The 19070-nt window shown below is 42.6% G+C and overlaps 1 protein-coding gene across 2 annotated transcripts in view; it reads left to right on the top strand.

Annotated features, from left to right (window-relative positions):
- The first annotated feature begins 1021 nt into the window (after positions 1-1021).
- Positions 1022-19070, top strand: part of LOC308393560 (fibroblast growth factor 14-like) — a 77856-nt gene continuing 59807 nt past the window's right edge. For both annotated transcript variants that reach the window (XR_013971001.1, XM_080877425.1), the window contains exon 1: positions 1022-2334. Coding sequence is in view for 1 of the 2 variants with exons in the window: in XM_080877425.1 (XP_080733551.1) it covers positions 1656-2334 (679 nt within the window). In the remaining variant the exon portion in view is untranslated. The remainder of the gene's footprint in view (positions 2335-19070) is intronic.

Raw genomic sequence — 19070 nt, 5'->3', positions numbered from 1 at the left:
TCCCTGGCCTGTGTGAGTTTGACAGGCGAATGCGGATTCAGCACTCTGGACAGCGCCAGCTCTCTCTGAATACAAAATCACTGCACCATTTTTAGCCGGTATTCTACAGGTCCACATATCTGGAGGTTCTGGAGAACTGAACGAGCGAACCACACAAGAGCAATCGTAGTCTACCTTTCCTATAGACAGCAGGTTATATATGAGCTAAACGCCGGCCCACTGGTTTTAAACGACTCAATCAACAGGTGTGTGCATCTGGCAGCAGTGAAGCCGAAATTAAACAGTCGGATATGTGAGTTTAGAGCAGCCATTACTGGGTACAAATAAACAGCAGACAGACAAAGGCAGGCGGTGGTTTCCACCAATCAGTGACCTCGTGTCACCCCTGCCTCCAAAATGTTGCTGATTGCGGTTCTGTGTTTGAGGCAATCGGAGACTGACGGTGTGGAAACCACGTGTCTACACTTACTGGATGCTGCGTCTGCCAGTACGCCCGCATCAAACTGCACGAGGAAACCGGAGGTGACTTTTCCCTTCAGAAGAAAAGTCGAAGGAAAAAAAACAAAATATTTGAATTATAAAGAGGATTGATTTGTTATTTCTTCGTTATTTTATTTGTGTTTTCTGGTAATTGTGCTATAGCTTATACTACGTTGTTTAAGGTAAATTTTACTAAAACAACTTTTTTTTTAAAAACTTTATAAACGGAATAGGCTTTTTTTTTAAAAATCTTTAAACAAATTCCCTGTTTTATTTATTTCTTGTTTTCTGATAGTATTCATTTCTATGAAGGAGTATTGATGCGACATTAAGAAAAAAATATTACAGTTGTTGTTTCAAGACAAACTGTTGCTGTAGCCTATTGAAATCCTAATTCTGAATCGACAGTTTCCTCACATGAACTAAAAAAATGGTGAAAGGGGAGGGGCTTTTATTTTGGAATTACCAAGCGGAAAATATGTTTTGCTTAATTGGGTTCGGCTTTGCAACTGATTTGGCATCGTTAGTCAGTGCACCTCCTCGCGCCCCGCCGGCCGCTGGTTGCCTCGAGCGCAGAAAGACTTTGAAGCGCCGAAAGAAGCGCGTGAGGACCAGGAGCCAGACTCGGGTCTTCTTCTTCGTTTACTTTCAGTAGTCACAGACACGGCAAGCAGAACCACAGTCCAGCAGCTCCTGTTTATCAGGAAGGTGAAGAGTAGGAGGTGGAGGAGAGGATAGGAAGGGGAGACAGACAGCACCAGTGTCTTGGCGCATTGGAGCTTATGGATTATTGAGAAGTGAAGGCCAAAACGTGGATCAAATATTTATGAGGACTTTTTAAAAAGAAGCAAAAAGACGGAGCGGGGTAGCGCAGAGATTCCCCGCAGTGGTTCACCTGCCCGTTCCAGTGCCGTGTGTGCGCTCTCACTTGACCAGAGACCAGAGAAGCTGCTGGGTGAAAAAAAAGGACTGTGCATCTAGCGCGTGCGTGCGTGTTTGCGAGTGTGCAGCGTGCTGGTGTGCGCGTTTGGAAAGGAGCCCCCCTGCTGCAGTAGCCTACTCGCTCGCCGCGCGGGTACAGGGATGCCACCGACTTGCTGACGGATCTCCGGTATCCGCACCCCTCCCCTCCTCCCGGACGGACGGACACACCGACCCCTGCCATCCCCACTAATATGCAATGGTTTTTTGTGCAGAAGCCGACAGCTGCCGCGTACCGCCGACTTCACGCTAGCGCCGCCGCATGCCTGTCCGTCGCTGCCGCTCCTCTCCCCGCGCCGCGCGGCAGACGACGCCATTTGAAGAGGAGCGCTCGGGGGCTTTCCACGCCGCGGCGGCCGGGCAGCAGCAGCGACCGCTCCTTGGCTGAGGACCGCCGGCAGCTAGGGCAGCCGGAGGCGGGGACCGAGGAGACAAGCGCCGCGGCGGTTGCTCTCTTCCTGCCGCACGGGGACGACGTCGACGCGGAATACGTGCGGTTGGTGGTCTCCGAGCTCGTGGGGGAACCGGGCGAGAAAGCGGGCGAGGAGCCGGGCTTCCTGCTCTTATTCTTGTCTATGGTGCAGGTCAGGGCGGCCAAGCACCGCCGAACTGAGCCCAACAGCTGGCCGGCTCTGCTGGCATGCAAACAGGGGGGCGTATCAGCCCCCATGCGGTGGGTGAATTTTAGGCTGCCGCATCCGGAGCGCCTCTCGTCCCCCACCTCCTCTTCCTCCACTCCTTCCTCCTCCTCCTCCTCTCCCCCCGTCTCAGCCAAATCCATGCGGTTTATTTGGAACAACATTTTCAGCAAAGGATCGCATATGCTGCAGTGTCTTTGTGGCAGGAGCCTCAAGAAAAACAAGAACCCAACTGGTGAGTTTGTTTTGTGCGCGTGTGTGCGTGTGCGTGCTTGGAGGTGACAGAAGAAGACTTTATTAGGTGTTCTGTGTGTGTGTGTGTGTGTGTGTGTGTGCGTGCGCGCACGAGCGCGAGCCTGTGTGTGAATTCCCTCCCGAGACTGCACTGTTCGAGCGCTCGCTGGTGTTTCTCCGCAATCGTGGTTGTGCAGCAAGTGAGAGCGCCACGGGAACGGTGGGGGTGTGGGTGGGGTGGGGAGGTGAGGTGGTAGGGTGGGGGTGCTAACTTATTAGCACAAATACTGAGTATACGGTTGGCAGTGCGTGCCGACAAAAAAATAAATAAAATTAAAGGAAAAGCGTGCCGTGCCGTGCATGGCAGAGATGCTGCAGACAAATTAAGTCTAATGCAGCATGCAGACCCGTTCAGGCTCCAGTACTCTGCATGATTAAACAACACATGGCCTTATTTAGACTTCCACTGTGGATATACAGTGCATGATGTGGAAATAGGAAAGAGTCCCGTGTCTGTGTGTGTGTGTGCGTGTGTGTTTTCTATTTCAGTCACATCTCTTCTCCTGAGATCGAAGTCTGAATGCGATGCTGCGCACAGCAGAGCTTCTTTGGAAGGAGTAGGGGGTGTGGGGAGGACCCCTAATACTGTATGTGCGCCAACTTTTTTTTTTCATTCAGGTGAGCCGAGAGTTAGCGCTCCTCGTGCTCACGTGCAACATGTCCACCTTCAGGGATGGGTCTGTCACACAAAGATGCAAAGATTTGAAGTCAGAGGGAGATTTGATTGAATTTACCAATTCAGAGAGTACAGAGGGCAGTCTTGCAAACTTAATTATCAAACTTAATTAGTTTGCTTTTTGTGTTTGTTTTGTTCCAGCAGATTCCCCTCTGTGAGGCTGAAAGCAGAGCAGAGATTGACACTGGCATCACTAATGAAGCAGACATTGTTGACTTTATTGGCATATTAACATTGCACCAGAGAGCTGGCCCATGTAACCTGCACACAGTGTTGAGAGGGCAGTTAAATGATGCATGCCCTGTAGTCAGATATTTTCAGTGAACACAAGCGAAAGTTTATTCAGATTACTCATCGCTTTGTCACTTTTTTTATTCACCGGGCTTTTGTTGAGTACTTCATTGGCTCATGAAATGACAACAGGTAATAAGGAGTTAACAAGTGATCTCAGGTGTCAGTACGAGTGGTGGTAAATTGGAATGTGCACATTTGTAATCCCATAACTTAAAAAAAAATAGATTATGAGTCACCCTAGATAGAAACTGAGAGGGGAGTTCATTTTACATGCAGTGCCAGTGTCCAGATTCTGCAGCTGGCCTTTTTTTTCAGTGTGTCTCAACAGCTATTCATCAGTTAAAGGAGCAGTACACTACACAAGTCAAATAGACAGAGGACTATTTGAAGGGGTGATGTATGACGTTTTTCCACTCTTTGTCACTATCTGCCTTTGGACAAAGTGAAGGGAGGTGCTGGTGCAAATAGTAGACTGTATCTAAAAGATGGACATAGCCACCAGTGCCTTCACCCATTGGTTTTGTCATTTTGGAGCCTCAGTGTTGGCTGCTGCTGTGTAACTTTCTGGTGTCAAAAGTGGCTGTTTTTGAGTTCTCATCTAAGACTAGCAAGCTTGGTTAGCAAGATGTATTTGTAAACACTACAGGTGCAACACACAGACAGATAGAGGACTGCATAAATATAATGATACTTAACCAAAAGAATCTAAAACGTTAGCAGCAGCTGCATACAGAATGTTGATATTGTTCTGTCCTTCTACAAAGTCCTTTGCAACAGTGAGGTAATATCTGAGAGTCCACTGAGCCCACAGAGTGAAAAAGTATTCAGCTCTGAGAAGAAAATTGACATGCACAGCGGATCTTCAGAGGGTACGATGAGGTCAGCCATTAATGCTGTGTCTTCTCTTTGTCCCTGAATACTAAATGCTCATATCTTTTTTATTGTTTGAGTGATTACAAAGCACTGTCACCTTTTTGGTTTAGAGCTGATTTATGAAAAGGACAGGTATGCAAAAAATTTCAGCACCATGGACAGCAACCAGCATTTCAAACCTAGGCGTTGAAACATTTTTACAACGTGTAACCAGAGTTATTAACAGTTATTTAGAATTTAGCTGTCATCGCTAGGCTATTTCATTGTTTTTTTAGATGTTTTATGTATGTGTAAGCATCAATAAGTCCCTGCTTTTTATTTTGCTATGTTTTCTGAAGCAGCAAAGAAGAAGTTTAACAATATTCAGTTTAATATATATCCTTATCCTATTCTGTCCTATAGAACAGCATACTGTGTTAATCATATTAATCATGGAGAGATAACAAAATATTTCCAGCATTTTGTTAGGTACACCTTGTTGGTACCTGTTTGTTGTTGCCTTCAGGGCTACTGTGGCTCAGGGGTTTGGGAAGCGCATCTGTAACCGGAAGGTCGCCGGTTACAGATGCGCCGGTTTGATCCCCGGGCTCTCTGTCCTGGTCGTTGTGTCCTTGGGCAAGACACTTTACCCTACCGCCTACTGGTGTTCGCCAGAGGGGCCTTGCTTCTGTCAGTCTGCCCCAGGGCAGCTGTGGCTACAACTGTAGCTTGCCTCCACCAGTGTGTGAATGTGAGAGTGAATCAATAGTGGCATTGTAAAGTGCTTTGGGTGCCTTGAAAAGCGCTATATAAATCCAATCCATTGTTATTAGGGCTGCCTTAATTTTTCATGGTACAGATTCAACAAGGTGGAGAAAACATTCCTCAGAGATTTTGGTCCATATTGACATGACAGGGTCACACAGTTGCTGCAGATATTTTGGCCATACATCTCTCATCCATGATGAGAATCTCCTCCTCCACATCCCAATCCACCACATGCTCTGTTGGACTGAAATCTGGGGACTATGTAGGCTGTCTGAGTACAGAGAAGTCATTGTCGTGTTCAAGAAACCAGTTTGAGGTGATTTGAGCTTTGTGGCATGGTGTTTTATCCTGTTGGAAGCAGCTATCAGAAGATGGGCACCCTGGTCATGAAGGCATGGACATGCCCAACAATATTCAGGTAGGCTGTGGTGTTTAAAAGATTCTCAGCTTGTACTAAAGGTCCCAAAGTGTTACATCACTACCAGCCGCCTGAGCAGTTGATACAAGGCATGCTTTCATGTTGTTTATACCAAACTCTGCCCCTTCTATAAAGCCTCATCAGACCAACATTTATCCAGTCTTCTCTTGTTCAGTATTGAGGAGCCTGTGCAAATTCTTACCTCTGTTTCCTGTTGTTAGTGGACAGAAGTGGGACCTGGTGTGATCTTCTGGTGCTGTAGCACATCTGTTTGATTTGTTGTGCATTCAGAGATGCTCTTACCAGACCTTGCATGTCACCGGTGGTTGTTTGAGTTTTTGTTGTCTTCCTCTCAGCAGTCTGGTTATTCTCCTTTGACCTCTTGTGTCAAAAACATTGTCAGGCCGGTGTTAAGTTTGACTAACGTCTAAAGTCTTGTAGTTTTAGCCGACTAAATATCATGAGATTAAATCCAAAGTTGCCTCAGTTGACTAAAACATAAAGTTCTGTATTGGTGAGAGTTGCTTCACATGGTTTACAAAGCATCTTCTTTAACTTGACATCAAACGTGAAATGTGTCCATATGTCTGCTTATCTCTTCTTTATTAACATTTTGTTGAGTGTTTATAAAAAAACAAAGAGGATGGGAGCTTCAACTTATTTGCAGGGGGGCAGATCATATTGTGCATGTCTAACCTTACTGCCTCCGTAGATTAATTCTGAATTGATCACTTCCCACAAGATATTTAGTTCTGATTGGATCTCGTGTCACCAGAACATTTTCTTTTTTTTTAAATTCATTGTCCAAAGTATCAGTACAATTGATCGTAGTTTTTGTACGTGCATTAGTTTTTATTTACTTATCGTCTTGTTTTCAACAGAAAAAAGTTCACTGATGAAAACTATGATAAAAGTTTTTGGTTAACGAATAAACTTTGGCTCTTTGAAAACTACAGACAGTTTGTGAAATACTGACGACACCAGCCTAACCGCCACCATCAACCATGCCACATTCAAAGTCACTGAAATCACCTTTATTCATTTTAAACTTCATCAGGTTGCCTATGTGGCTAAATTGATTGAGTTGCTATCATGCAATTGGCTGATTAGATATTTGCATTACCAACCATATAAAGTGGTTTCTGAATCTATATTTATACTTTATCAATAAATGAAAAAGGCTCGTCTTATTAGAAAACACTCATTTAGTGTTTGGCTCCTGAATCTTACAGATTAAAGTTGAAAACAAACAAAACCAAACCATTTTTGCTGTGCTGACACAGGTGAAATAGCTGGTTTGCTAATAACTGCAGAGCATTCACAGCTTTAAATCCTGCCAAAACGTCACAGCTGGCAATTTACAAAGTGTCACATGACTGGATGTGTTTTGTTTCCTCTGGGCGCTTTGTTCCTACTTTAATTCCTTTTTATGTTGCGCTCCTGTGTGCTCATTTGATGAATTGGCTCGGAGCAAAGCTTGCTGGGTTTATGAGAGAGCGTGTGCATTCCTGTGATACACAAGCAGGACTCTGACAACTGAAATGCTCCTAACCAGAGCATTACACCAGCAGCACACTGCACACTAACACGCACACTTAAAAAACTTTCACACCCACTCTTTTTTTAGGGGTGTAAAATGTTATTAAATGCATACATTATGAGTCACAGCTTTGCTTTCAAACAGTTGACGAATAGACAAATACATAATCTGCTATACATTTTTTGGTAAACTTGTGTTGAATACAATGTAGCACTAGCTGCTTCCAATAACTGGCATGCTAAGTTCATCAAAAAGTTTGTAAGTGGATGCAGTTAATCACATTTTTCTGCAACAGCAGGGCACATCACACTATTTGTGTTTTGTGACAATTCAGTTTATTCTGCCATGGAGAAAATAATCTGTTGATCTGTTGTAACACCAAGCACAATGTTGTGTAAATAGCTGAAATGAAGTGACTGCAAATATTGAATTCGGCTTCAGAAACTCGGTTTCTGCGTGTGTTTTGTCATATGAGGCAATTAACCGAAGAAATAATATCTCACCCACCCACACGCGCAGCGTGAACGTAAAGAGGAACAGCACTATGTACTTAACACTATCTTGAGAGACATGAATTCCCACCAGTATCCTGCTGCAGCTCAGCCTGCAGATTTATAGCAGCCAGCACTATTTAGCTGTCTCCCTCTTCTTCAATTAAAGATAACATATGAACTCTTGCTCTTGTTCTCTTTATGTGCGGGCATTTATGTTGGCTGTCAAATACGGACCTGCTGATGGGAAGGAGACAGAGTTTAGCTGACTCAGCATTTACTGACCTTTTCTTTTTCTTTTTCTTCTTCTTCTTTTTAATTTTTTTTTACCATGAACTGCACTGTTTAGTGAGGGTCCGCCTGCATGGCTGAAATACAGCTTTGTTCAGCGTGTAAAGATACACGCGCTGATGGGGGTGATCAGAAGCAAGCTTCGGTTTTGGTTTCTTTATAATTGTAGTTGCTGCTGTTGGATGATGGTATAACTCCCAACTCTTGAGCCACGATCAAGAGTTGGGAGTTCGCCTTGTAATCGGAAGGTTGCCGGTTCGAGCCCCGGCTCGGACAGTCTCGGTCGTTGTGTCCTTGGGCAGGACACTTCGCCCGTTGCCTACTGGTGGTGGTCAGAGGGCCCGGTGGCGCCAGTGTCCGGCAGCCTCGCCTCTGTCAGTGCGCCCCAGGGCAGCTGTGGCTACAATGTAGCTGCCATCACCAGTGTGTGAATGGGTGGATGACTGGATATGTAAAGCGCTTTGGGGTCCTTAGGGACTAGTAAAGCGCTATATAAATACAGGCCATTTACATTTTGATCTAGAGTTGATTTAGCTATTTGGGATCAAAGCTAAGCAGTGACCTCTGACAAATAACCTAGTTCAAAAGCACCAAAACCTGCAGTTCCTCCAGTGGCCACTTGAGGCTGACGCTCAGTGTTAAAATGTTTGCAGCCTGGTATTTTATTGCTCTCTAGCTAATTTCCCCTCATCTCATTACAAGGATCTATTTTTAAAAGTTAATTATGGCTCAAATGCACCACTTTGTGGGTTCTAGCTGTGTACTGGGATTTACATTAGCTAATTCAAGGCACTGAACCGGACCTCTCAGCTGTGCTGGTGCCTTTTGGAACATCAATCCATCCATTTAAAAACAAAACACTTAACCAGTTCAGTGGGGTTAAAAGCAGGGTGTAAACGTGCACGGCAGACCCAGTCGTGTTCTGTACGTTTTTTATTATTCTGTGCACATCAACACCAACACCATCAACAACCAGTCAGGACCCAGTCCCATATTTAAGTTGGCGGGGCATAATTGCTGCTGCCATGCAGGTGTGCTCGCCTGCCCTGCACGGCCCCGCAGACCACGCCCCACCACACAGGGTATACCCTGGTCACATAGACAGTCTGTTGGAGGGCTAACACACACCTACAGCCAGTTTACAATGTTAAGCTAACCTAATATGCAAGACTTTTAACAGTGAGAGAGGAAGCAGGAGTGCCCAGAGGTCCCACATAGGCATAGCAAGAACATGTAAACTCCACACTGCCTAAATTTGAACTCAGAACCTTCTTGCTGTGATGCAACAGTGCTAACCACTGCACCACCCTGACACTCCCTATTGGTAGCATTTTAATTAAATGATAATTAACAAGACTTCCTGTATGGCAGCAAGCTGACCAAGAATTTTGAGCTTAAATTTTAGTAAGAGAAATTCCTATATTTGATAAAGTCTTTTAGTTAGTGCTAATTAGCAGGTACCTGTGAGTGTGCGCTGCATCTGCACAATTTAAAGATCCACCACACTAATCAAGGCTGCTGGTTACCAAGCCCTCTTGTCCAAATATGGACACTAATGGCTACAAAAAAATTAAGACGCTGAAAGGTTTACAAATGGTCTACAAACCTGTAGTTATGGTCACTTGCCATTTACCATCCTTTATATACAGTCTATGTGTTAAGTGATTTTGTTCAAAGAATGGCACTACAGGCTATATAACTGATATCAGGGACTAAATTCAACTAATGCATGTAGAATCAAGGCCATGGAATCAAATACTTGAGTTTAGTGATTCGGTTTGGCCTCGCTGTCAGTGTATATGTTCTGACAGAAAGAAGCTGAGTGAATGGTGTCTGACTACTGAAAAACTTCTCCACTAGCATCTGTATCATTCATTGTTAAGAGGAATAAAGCACGGTGTTACTCAATGTCTCGTGTCTCATGTGGCGTGACCCAGATAGAGACTTTCACCTTTTATAGCACACGTAGGTGTGCGAGTCCATGCATCCACACAGGCAAGCTTGCTCACCTTCTTCGGAGAGTTTCCATTAAGGTGTCTTACTTTATGTTTTATTCAAACTCTGGAGTATAGCAGCAGGGTTCGTGCCAACTCAGATCTGTCGCTGTAAGCGAAAGGGTCACATATACACAAACACGCATGGACTAAACATGCCATCTAAATATATTGCTTTTAAAAAGCGGTTATGCTGAGATCTGCCTTCAAAATCCACCTTCGTGTGCGTTGTTGAATCAACTGAATTGTGTGCTTCTTTCTCTGTTCTAGTTGCGCGCTGTTATGTTGTCCACAGATGATGAGTTGGCAAAATAGTGACAGCCGTAGTGATGTCTGTCCTCTACGGTCACATGGAGGGTTTTGGTGCAGTACTCTAATATCCCCCCTCATATGTATGTATGAGTGTGTGTGCGTGTGTGTGTATGTGTGTGTGTAAGGATGCTTATTAGATCATGGCGTCATTGTCCAAACACACTTAGTCTGCAAAAAGAGGGATGACTTTGCTGGTCCTTTCGTCTGGACTCATCATATATGCCATACCGAGCACTTGCACACACACACACACACCTTATATAATCAGGCTAGATTTTTGGTTAAAACAAAACAAACTTATATTGCAGACACAAGCCAAGCGTTATGCAACATTTATGCCAGAACTATAGGAATAAAATCTGAATATAACCAGCTGGGTGCCAGTCGAATCAAGTTCTGCTCAATGACATGGAGTGATTCAGATTGATGGCAACATGTTGGCAATTTGCATTTTAAATACTCCAATTTTTTTTACAAACTTTCAACAATCTCTCGGAGAGTGATTGCAGTCAGTCCAAGCCAGACTGCAGCTGCTTGCATCAAGGTTGCCTCCTCTCAGGTGACCTGTGCAATTGCCTTGCGGTCAAAAGTTGTCATGAGTGTGCAACAACCTCTGGGGTGGAAACAGTTGCAAAATGTGAAAACATTCAATATAATCAGCTGGCAGTCAGCAGTTCTGTGTAGGTGTAAGAAGGTTGCTGTCCTATTTGACTTGTGTGACCGAGCTGTTAGCTTGCTCTGAATTAGGGGGTGGGTTTTTCAAGCTAAGTCAGACCAGTGTTGGATTTAATGTGAATTTGCTAACGTTATCACCAGATGGTGGCTCTCGATGTCAGCCTTCTTGTTCTTAGTGCTCCAAGAATATTTTTATTTATTTAAATATCAATACTTGGTGTCTCTGTATCTATACAATGTTGCCATGCAAAACACTATCCTCTATCAATTTTTCCCCGCCCCTAATAAAAATGTAGTTAGGATGTCTTTAAAAAAGACTCACTCTTAATAAAGATCGCAGCCACACTGCTAACATCTTATGTCAAGCACAGTGTCTTCACTAAAAAGGAGGCTTTCATTCATGCTGTAAGCCAAGACAGTGAGTTATATAATCTTATGAAACATCTCAGTTCTGCTGCAAATCCTGTGTCATTAAATTTCTGCCTGGATAGGACAGCAGAGATGTGGAGGTAAATAAGTGTAGTTATTGCACGGTGTCAAAAAATCGTTTGAGAAGCTAGTGCTGTTAATTACAGTGGAGCAGCGTTCGCACTGGAAACACTATAATTTTCAAAATGAAGCAATGAGCGAGTGAAGAAAGGTGAGGATGTGTGTGTTTCAGCGTGGGTGTAGGAGCACCCGCATGTGTCTGGACTCGGCTCCAGGTATCCGTCACGAGAGAATGAGCGCCCAGTGACATTTTTCCAAGTGCACTTAAAAAAGCAACAGGGCATCAAAGGCGCCACTGAGAAGTGTTTTCACAGACTGAACGATAAGGAGCAGAGAGGCACTTGACGGCATCTCGGTCTCTCTCTGTGACTGGCTACATAAAAAATGTTTAATTGGTGTGGCCGGAGCTGCCAGATACACTCGGTCAATGTTACCATTGCTCGAGTACAGAAGGACAAGACTGGAGGAATTCTGTATTTTTCTAAAAACACCTCAAATCAGTGCAAACCCACATTATGGTCTTCATCAATAGTGCCGAAAGGACAATAAAAACTTTCCTTCCATTAAAGGCGACTCTAAACATTTGAAAAGCCCTCCTGTGTTGTTTGTTTTTGATGGCTTTTCAGTCTGTAGCTTTTCTTAGCACCTCTCCTTGATATCTCTCCCTTTGTTCTACCTCTCAGTCACACACTCGAGCTGACTTTTAGTCTTCTCTTGTCTGTGTTAACCTTTTGCTTGATGACAGCCCTGCATGACATAATCACCATATCTATCCCACTCACAGTGTGTGTGTGTGTGTGTGTGTGTGTGTGTGTGTGTGTGTTTGTGTGTAGCACTAGAGAGAAGGGTGCAGAGAATTTAAGAAGTACGTTTTCCAAGTAAGTCCAATGGGCTGGTGTTTGCAGGTGTGTGCGCGCCATGGACTTTGAGTTTATATTGAAGGTAGCGGAGAAGAGAATAAAGGCTGCTTTAGGCAAAGCTGAAGCAGGTAAGCCACTCTTTGCTAAAGGACGTAGAGCAGAAGAATAAGACTAGCTTTGCTTACGTAACACCCTCCTAGAAACACACATCTTCAATAATACCTGTAGTCATAAACATACTTCTATGGTTTTCATAGAAGGTTTTAGGAGGATTTAAACTCACCCATTAGATCTTTACAACAACTTTGAGAAAGTTGGTTAGAAACAGGCCAATCACAACTGATCAGTCTTGACTTTAGTTAAAAATTGATCACAAAGTTATTGTTAAACCAGAGTTTTTAAAATATATTCATTGTTTTGTGTTAAATTTAAGCGATTATTGGGAGTGTAGAGATGAAATAGCAGGTTCTTATGTGTTTCTCTTGTGTAAACTTGAAATTGTGACAAGATCAAACTTTTTTCTTTGGTGCATGTTTTGTGCCATGTGAGCAATCAAGAATTCAGGAAAGAGTCCAGCATAATAACACAAATGTGTCTGTTGTGAATAATCCCACCAATCTACGTCAATAATATTAATATTAGGAGGTATTTTAGTGTCTGGTCTTGACCACGACGACTCAAAAGGACACACACTGTCCTTATGCATTTGGACCAAGAGCACAGAGAACACAGTTAGATGCACACAACACTTAAAATGCCTCTTGTAGTAATTGATAAGTCAGGCGTCGCTCTCTAACGTCTGCCTGGAGGTCTCTGTTATATAGCTGTCGATGGTGTGTCAGTATGTGTGCATCTAGCGGACAGATGAGGTCATCCACTCATCTGGTGCTTGATTCTTTGCAAAGTTGTTTTTTCCTCTTGCAGTCGCTTGTTTTGCTCTTTTTGAGCCACATCAGGCTTTGGGAACACAGACGATACTTGTCAATTGTAAAATTTCATTGTTTGCTGTGGTCTCTACGGGATTTGCAGAATACAGTAGATTTATCTGAGCATTAGAGTCTGCTGCTTGTATTTTTTCTCTGTTTACTGAAGTAAATTGAAAGCTGAAGTAAAGTGAAAGCTTTTATGAAACGGTATTCTTTAAACATACTGTTATTTAACTCTAACTGGGCAGAAGGATCTTGCTTTATCGAACATGACTTGGAGCTGTTAGACTATGCAAAGTGAGAATTTTAAAGGACTTGCTTTGAGAAAAATTATATTGAGTTATTATCTGATAAATGTTCTGCACCGGCCATGAAAAGGTTGCACCACTGCCTTCAGCTATTATCAAAATAAATCTGTTAATAAAGGAATTGTTACAGAGTGCGTATTTTTAGATATATCCGATTTTCTCACTCAACTGAAATCTCCTTTTTTTTTTTTTCGCCACAGAGGAGATTTACTCTCACATCGGTATTGTGTCACAGTTTGAATTGGATGCAGTCCCATGTTAGCCTCACAGGCTAATGCACCATGCTGCTGAACTGTCATTGTTATAGGGATTACCGTACACACAGACATGCCACATGCACATATTTCTATAAAAGGTGTTTCCTTTTATGTAACACTGTGTCTAAACCAGATTTGTGTGTGAGGTCTTTTTAGTGTCACAGCAAGGCTAAGTCATGTGTGCAATAAGTGGAGACTCCCAAAGAATATTAGCTTTGTTTTTGTGACTTTGTGAATTTGGAGTTAAATTCTTGATAGAATTATGGTGGCTGTAGCTGAAGAGGCAGAGCGGGTTGTCTTATAGCTGGACAGTTGGTGGTTTGAACCCCAGTCATGTGTCCTTGGGCAAGATACTGAACCTCTAATGCATTCATCGGCACATAAGTGCATGTGTAAATGGATGAATGAAGCATGTGGTTGAAAGTGCTTTGAATGCTTGAATTGATTTAAAAAGTGCTACACAAGTACAGTCCTTTCACTATTTTACCATTTAGAACATCAGAAAAAGAAACAGATGAAATAAACCAGGCAGTAGAAAGACAGTAGTGTGTAAAAATGTTCCCACTTAAAACAAGCATGCTAGGGTAGGGCGATATGTAAAAATATTCCAACCGACAATCATCAGTCCAGTCCAGACGATGGGGAATACATTTGCGCATGCGCACTTTTTGATGATTTGCAATGTAATCATGCATGGACTGATTTGGGCGTTTACAACACAGAAATCCATCGTCCTCACCTGTTAGTGAATCACAATCACTGAGTAATAGACCAAATGATTGTGATTCACAAGGGAACATAAGATCCCAAAACTTTATACCACGCTCAACGAGGCAGAAACGCAAGATTAATGAAGAAACAAACCCAATAAAACTGTTTACTTCAGTCCACTTCTTTAGCCCTAGTTGCTGATGCCATGCTTCTACTTTTCCAGCTTCTACACAGTGCACCGGATGATGTTGCTCTGCAAGCAAATATATTTCATTTAACTGGCTTTACCTTGAGGTTAGCCTGGCATAATTTGGTTAGCTCCTCATCCAAGCATGACAAAGGCTCCAGAAAAGTCCAGCTGAACACAATAATTTGATTGTGGTACACTAAACAAGTTATTGAACCTAAACATGCCAGCACCAAATCCGTCAACCTCTTAAATATGTTGGGGCTATTGAGCTCTAAAAGAGAGACACTGGTAATGGATGCTGGTTTGTCTTTGAGATCCTCAAGCTATCAAGGACAAGCTTGTACAATAGACAACACAAAAGTGAATCATCCCACTTGAGGACAAGAACTGGTCTTGACCAGGGGGTTCAAGGGTCAAAGTCATTTTCAAGCATCTGTTTTAGATGCACTGGCTTTGCGTTAACTGTCCCAGCCTGATGCAAATAGATGTGAATTCTCCTCAAACAATGACAGACTCACAAGCCAAGATGGTTTCACAGGATATCATCTTGGCTGGTTCCACTTCCTTAATTCTTCGATAAGCCAGGCCCAAGCCAGCTCCGATCAGCAAGAACCCTGTTATCATGGTTCCGAATAGGTAGATATCTTCAGCAGTCAGGCTCACCCGAGCCCAGACTTCTCGTTGAGAAGGGGTGTCAATTGCATTCAGAGACCAGTTGATCAAATCCATAATTCCTCTTTTAGGTTTTAGAGAACAGACTGTGAGAGAGTGTTCCAGGGAAAAGTAAGTAAAAACACAAGAGAAGACAAGGACATAAGAAGCTAAGCAGGGAAGATAAGGGCAGTAGAGGAGAAAAGTGCGACCGCCTTCGCTGAGAGCCAAATGAGAAGATGAAGGAAGAAATCATTTTTATCACAATTAAATTCAATTTGCCTCGTACCAAACAGTTTGTAGTACAAACTATAAGACATATATCTCAGTCAGCGTCAATTAAAAACATGGCGAGAGGCAATTATCACACAGACACTGTACACCCCCTTAGGGCACTGCAACTGGATATTGCACTGCAACTCACACCAAAAATTACAACCCTGCAGGCATAATACTGTAGCTACTGCAAGCCAGAGCCCTCGGCACATATGCAGGAGAATTTCTGCACGAAGAAACTGAAATGAGGTGGAAGTTCAAAAAGGCTCAAATCTCTCCAAAAGTCTTTTCTTTGAGCGGTGCAATAACTGAGCTGGTGAATGTTCTGCCCTTTTGAACATGGAATGTGACTCTGGTAGAAACATCAAACAAAGAAACAAAAAAGGTTTAGCATCAAAGCTGGGGCCTGCACTATGAAGCTGGATTAGGGGTCTAGGAAGGTAACTTCAATTTGACATAGGGTTACAAAGGGTTTTCATTACTTACATCGCCATGGTAACTCATGCTGCAGGCCTGCTGTAGATAAACACGTGTTACTGAATATGCCATCAACCTCGGTGTGCAATTAGTAAGAGGATATATAGTTTTAGGGACACTAGTTCTCCAGGTTTTCTGAAGCTCTTTCTGTTTCTTTGGACATTTATTTTCAGTCCAGTCTTTGTACCTGACCACTTTCACAGGAATGCTTCTTGTTATTAAGACAATTAACTAACCTATGAATAATTCAGACAGACAATAACACACCTAAATCAAGGGATGAACCAGTGTTTCTGTACATAACAGAGAACTTAGTAAAGAAGCTATTTAAAATGATATCTTTAGGCACTTTGTATCTGTCACAAAACACATTATTTGTTCAAATTTTTTTAGTTAAATGAAAGATGAAAAAAAGTAAATTCTTTGTGGAAAACATGGATGCTGCTTCCTATAGTCTAAAGAGGAAAGAGAGCACCTGGCTTGTCATTGGTGCTCAGTTCAAAAGCCTGAATTACAATGGTATTGTGGTGCATTAATACATCTATTACAACAACATGGCTTAATAGTAGAAGAGTCCTTGATCTGGCTTTCCTGCAGTCCAGACCTTTACCTAGCTGAAAACATTTAGCACATCATGAAACCAAAAACATGAAATCATTTCCAATCAATCCAAATCAATCCTCCATCAGACAGGAACAGGACAGCATTCCTGTCCAAAACGTTTCAGCAGCTGGTCTCCTCAGCGCCCAGATGCTTATGGACTGTTCTTAAAAGAAGATTTGATGCTACACAGCTGTAAACATGGGCCTGTCCCATGTTTTTGTAAGACATCTTGCTGCCAACAAATTGAAAATGATTTAATCATTTTCTTAAAATGCCACATTCTTTTAGTTGGCAACTCCACCTCTCCCAACCAACTACAAAGAACTGTGAGCTAAAGCAACTTTTTTTATGGCCTAGTGGCTGAAATGAGACCTTTCGTCACTCAGTCTACGGGCTGCCTGGAGCTGCTGCTGAGAAAAATAAGCTTAAGTTCCCACACAGCGTGTGCACGACTGTGGGTGGCTCTGAAAACATTCTCCATTGTTGAGCAGCAAATGCTTAACAAAGTATTTTATCTTTTTGTCATATTATCTAACTATACACTTTGCTCCCGTTACTGAAAAGTAATTTGTGCGTCTTGTTCGGTAAGCCTTGCATACAGACGTGTATGAAAGCTAAACAAAAAAAACCACTGTTAGGGAAAAATAAGGCGTCTGTCATTGCAGTCAAGCCGAGCTCTAATCTCCTTCAGTGAGGAAATTATGGAGCACGCAGTTGACGTATTGTCTGTCTTTCAAGCTGCAACAAGCAGAACAAAACCTTCAATGCATAATAGTACAGATGGAGGACATCGGAACTAACCCGAGTTTCCAGCCTTTTGTATTCTGCCAGAGCATCTGAGCATTGTGAACACAGTGAAACCTGCCTGAGATGTGACTGACTCATTTACAGACAGGCCAGAAAATTACAGTGATGTAAAACTTCTCAGAGCAATGAGAAGAAAATCATAGCCATTACTCACTAAAGGTCCACAAACGGTTGGCAGGAGGAGCAGTGGGTAGGGGGCTGAGGTTTAGTGCAGGTTGGGGGAGTGCAAATCAGTTATACTTTGCCTTCTGAAGTAAATGGATTAGCATTGACAGATATATTAGATTTCTGCAGACCAGTCTGCTCAGGACTATAATGTTCTTCTTCTGGACCACACAATAATTTTACTGTCCATCGCTGCAGCAGGATCAACAGGAGGGTACACTTTTTTCACAAAATGGGTCAATACACGAAAAGGGATTGTGAATGGGAATGTGTAAATGATATGTGCTGTAAAAGGAAAAGAAGCTTATACATGGAGGAGGCACAGTGGTCACAAACATTTTGTTTTTTTGTTTTTTTCCGTTGGGCATCTTTCTTTGCCTTTAGACAATAATTCTGATGGCAAAAGAGCCAAACGGGACAGGCAAAAAAAAAAAAGAAAAAAAAAAGGGGGGGGGGGGGGGATTACATTTTGGCCACAGAAGGTACAAAACATGGACGTAGCTTCTCAGCCACTTGAGGCTGGCTTCAAAAGTGAGGTTAAAACTGGAGTTTCAGTTTTAAGGATTTCCTGTTTATTGTGGTAAATACCCATACTTATTTAGCATCTTTTTCTGTTTCTGTACTGTAATTGTCTGCTCACTCATCATTAGTTTCACTTGTGTCCAGTCAGTTCTCTGTAACTCGGTCAGTCCCCCTGTCCCTCATTCCCCTGGAGTAATTTCACATTACAGAAGAAGTTCTTAGATTTTGGTGTTACGGTCCTAACAAAACACATTTTTGGCCATAACTTTGGATTCACTAGCTAAATGATAAGTCTGTGTATGTTTTGTATTCAAAATCAACTTAATAGTGACATCATGATTTTCTAAGTTTGGTGGTGATACTGAATTGGTAAAGCTAAGCTTAGGCTCCCACCATACGCCCTTGTTCTGTGCAGCTGGAAATATATGTTGAGCATCCATATATTAAAATCTGTAGCTTCATCCATATCTGAGGGATTGTTTTCTGTCACTGCCACAACTTTTGTGTTCTGGTGGAATACACGGAAATGCACTTTTTAAAAATCAATTCAAAGCCTTTATACAGTGGGATGCAAATGTTTGGTCAACCTTGTTAATAGTCATTATTTGCCTGTATAAATCGTTGGTTGTTACAATAAAAAATGTCAGCTAAATATATCATATAGGAGACACACACAGTGATATTTGAGAAGTGAAATGAAGTTTATTGGATTTACAGAAAGTGTGCAATAATTGTTTAAACAAAATCAGGCAGGTGCATAAATTTGGACACTGTTGTCATTTTATTGATTCCAAAACCTTTAGAACTAATTATTGGAACTTAAATTGGCTTGGTAAGCTCAGTGACCTCTGACCTTCATACACAGGTGAATCCAATAATGAGAAAGAGTATTTAAGGGGGTCAATTGTAAGTTCCCTCCTCTTTTAATTTTCTCTGAAGAGTAGCAACATGGGGGTCTCAAAACAACTCTCAAATGACCTGAAGACAGAGATTGTTCACCATCATGGTTTAGGGGAAGGATACAGAAAGCTGTCTCAGAGATTTAAGCTGTCTGTTTCCACAGTTAGGAACATATTGAGAAAATGGGAGACCACAGGCTCAGTTCAAGTTAAGGCTCGAAGTGC

This window comes from Rhamphochromis sp. 'chilingali' (genome assembly GCF_963969265.1).
Source record: "Rhamphochromis sp. 'chilingali' genome assembly, chromosome: 3".
In the NCBI taxonomy this organism is placed as follows: Eukaryota; Metazoa; Chordata; class Actinopteri; order Cichliformes; family Cichlidae; genus Rhamphochromis; species Rhamphochromis sp. 'chilingali'.
This window is presented reverse-complemented; position numbering and strand designations above follow the sequence as displayed.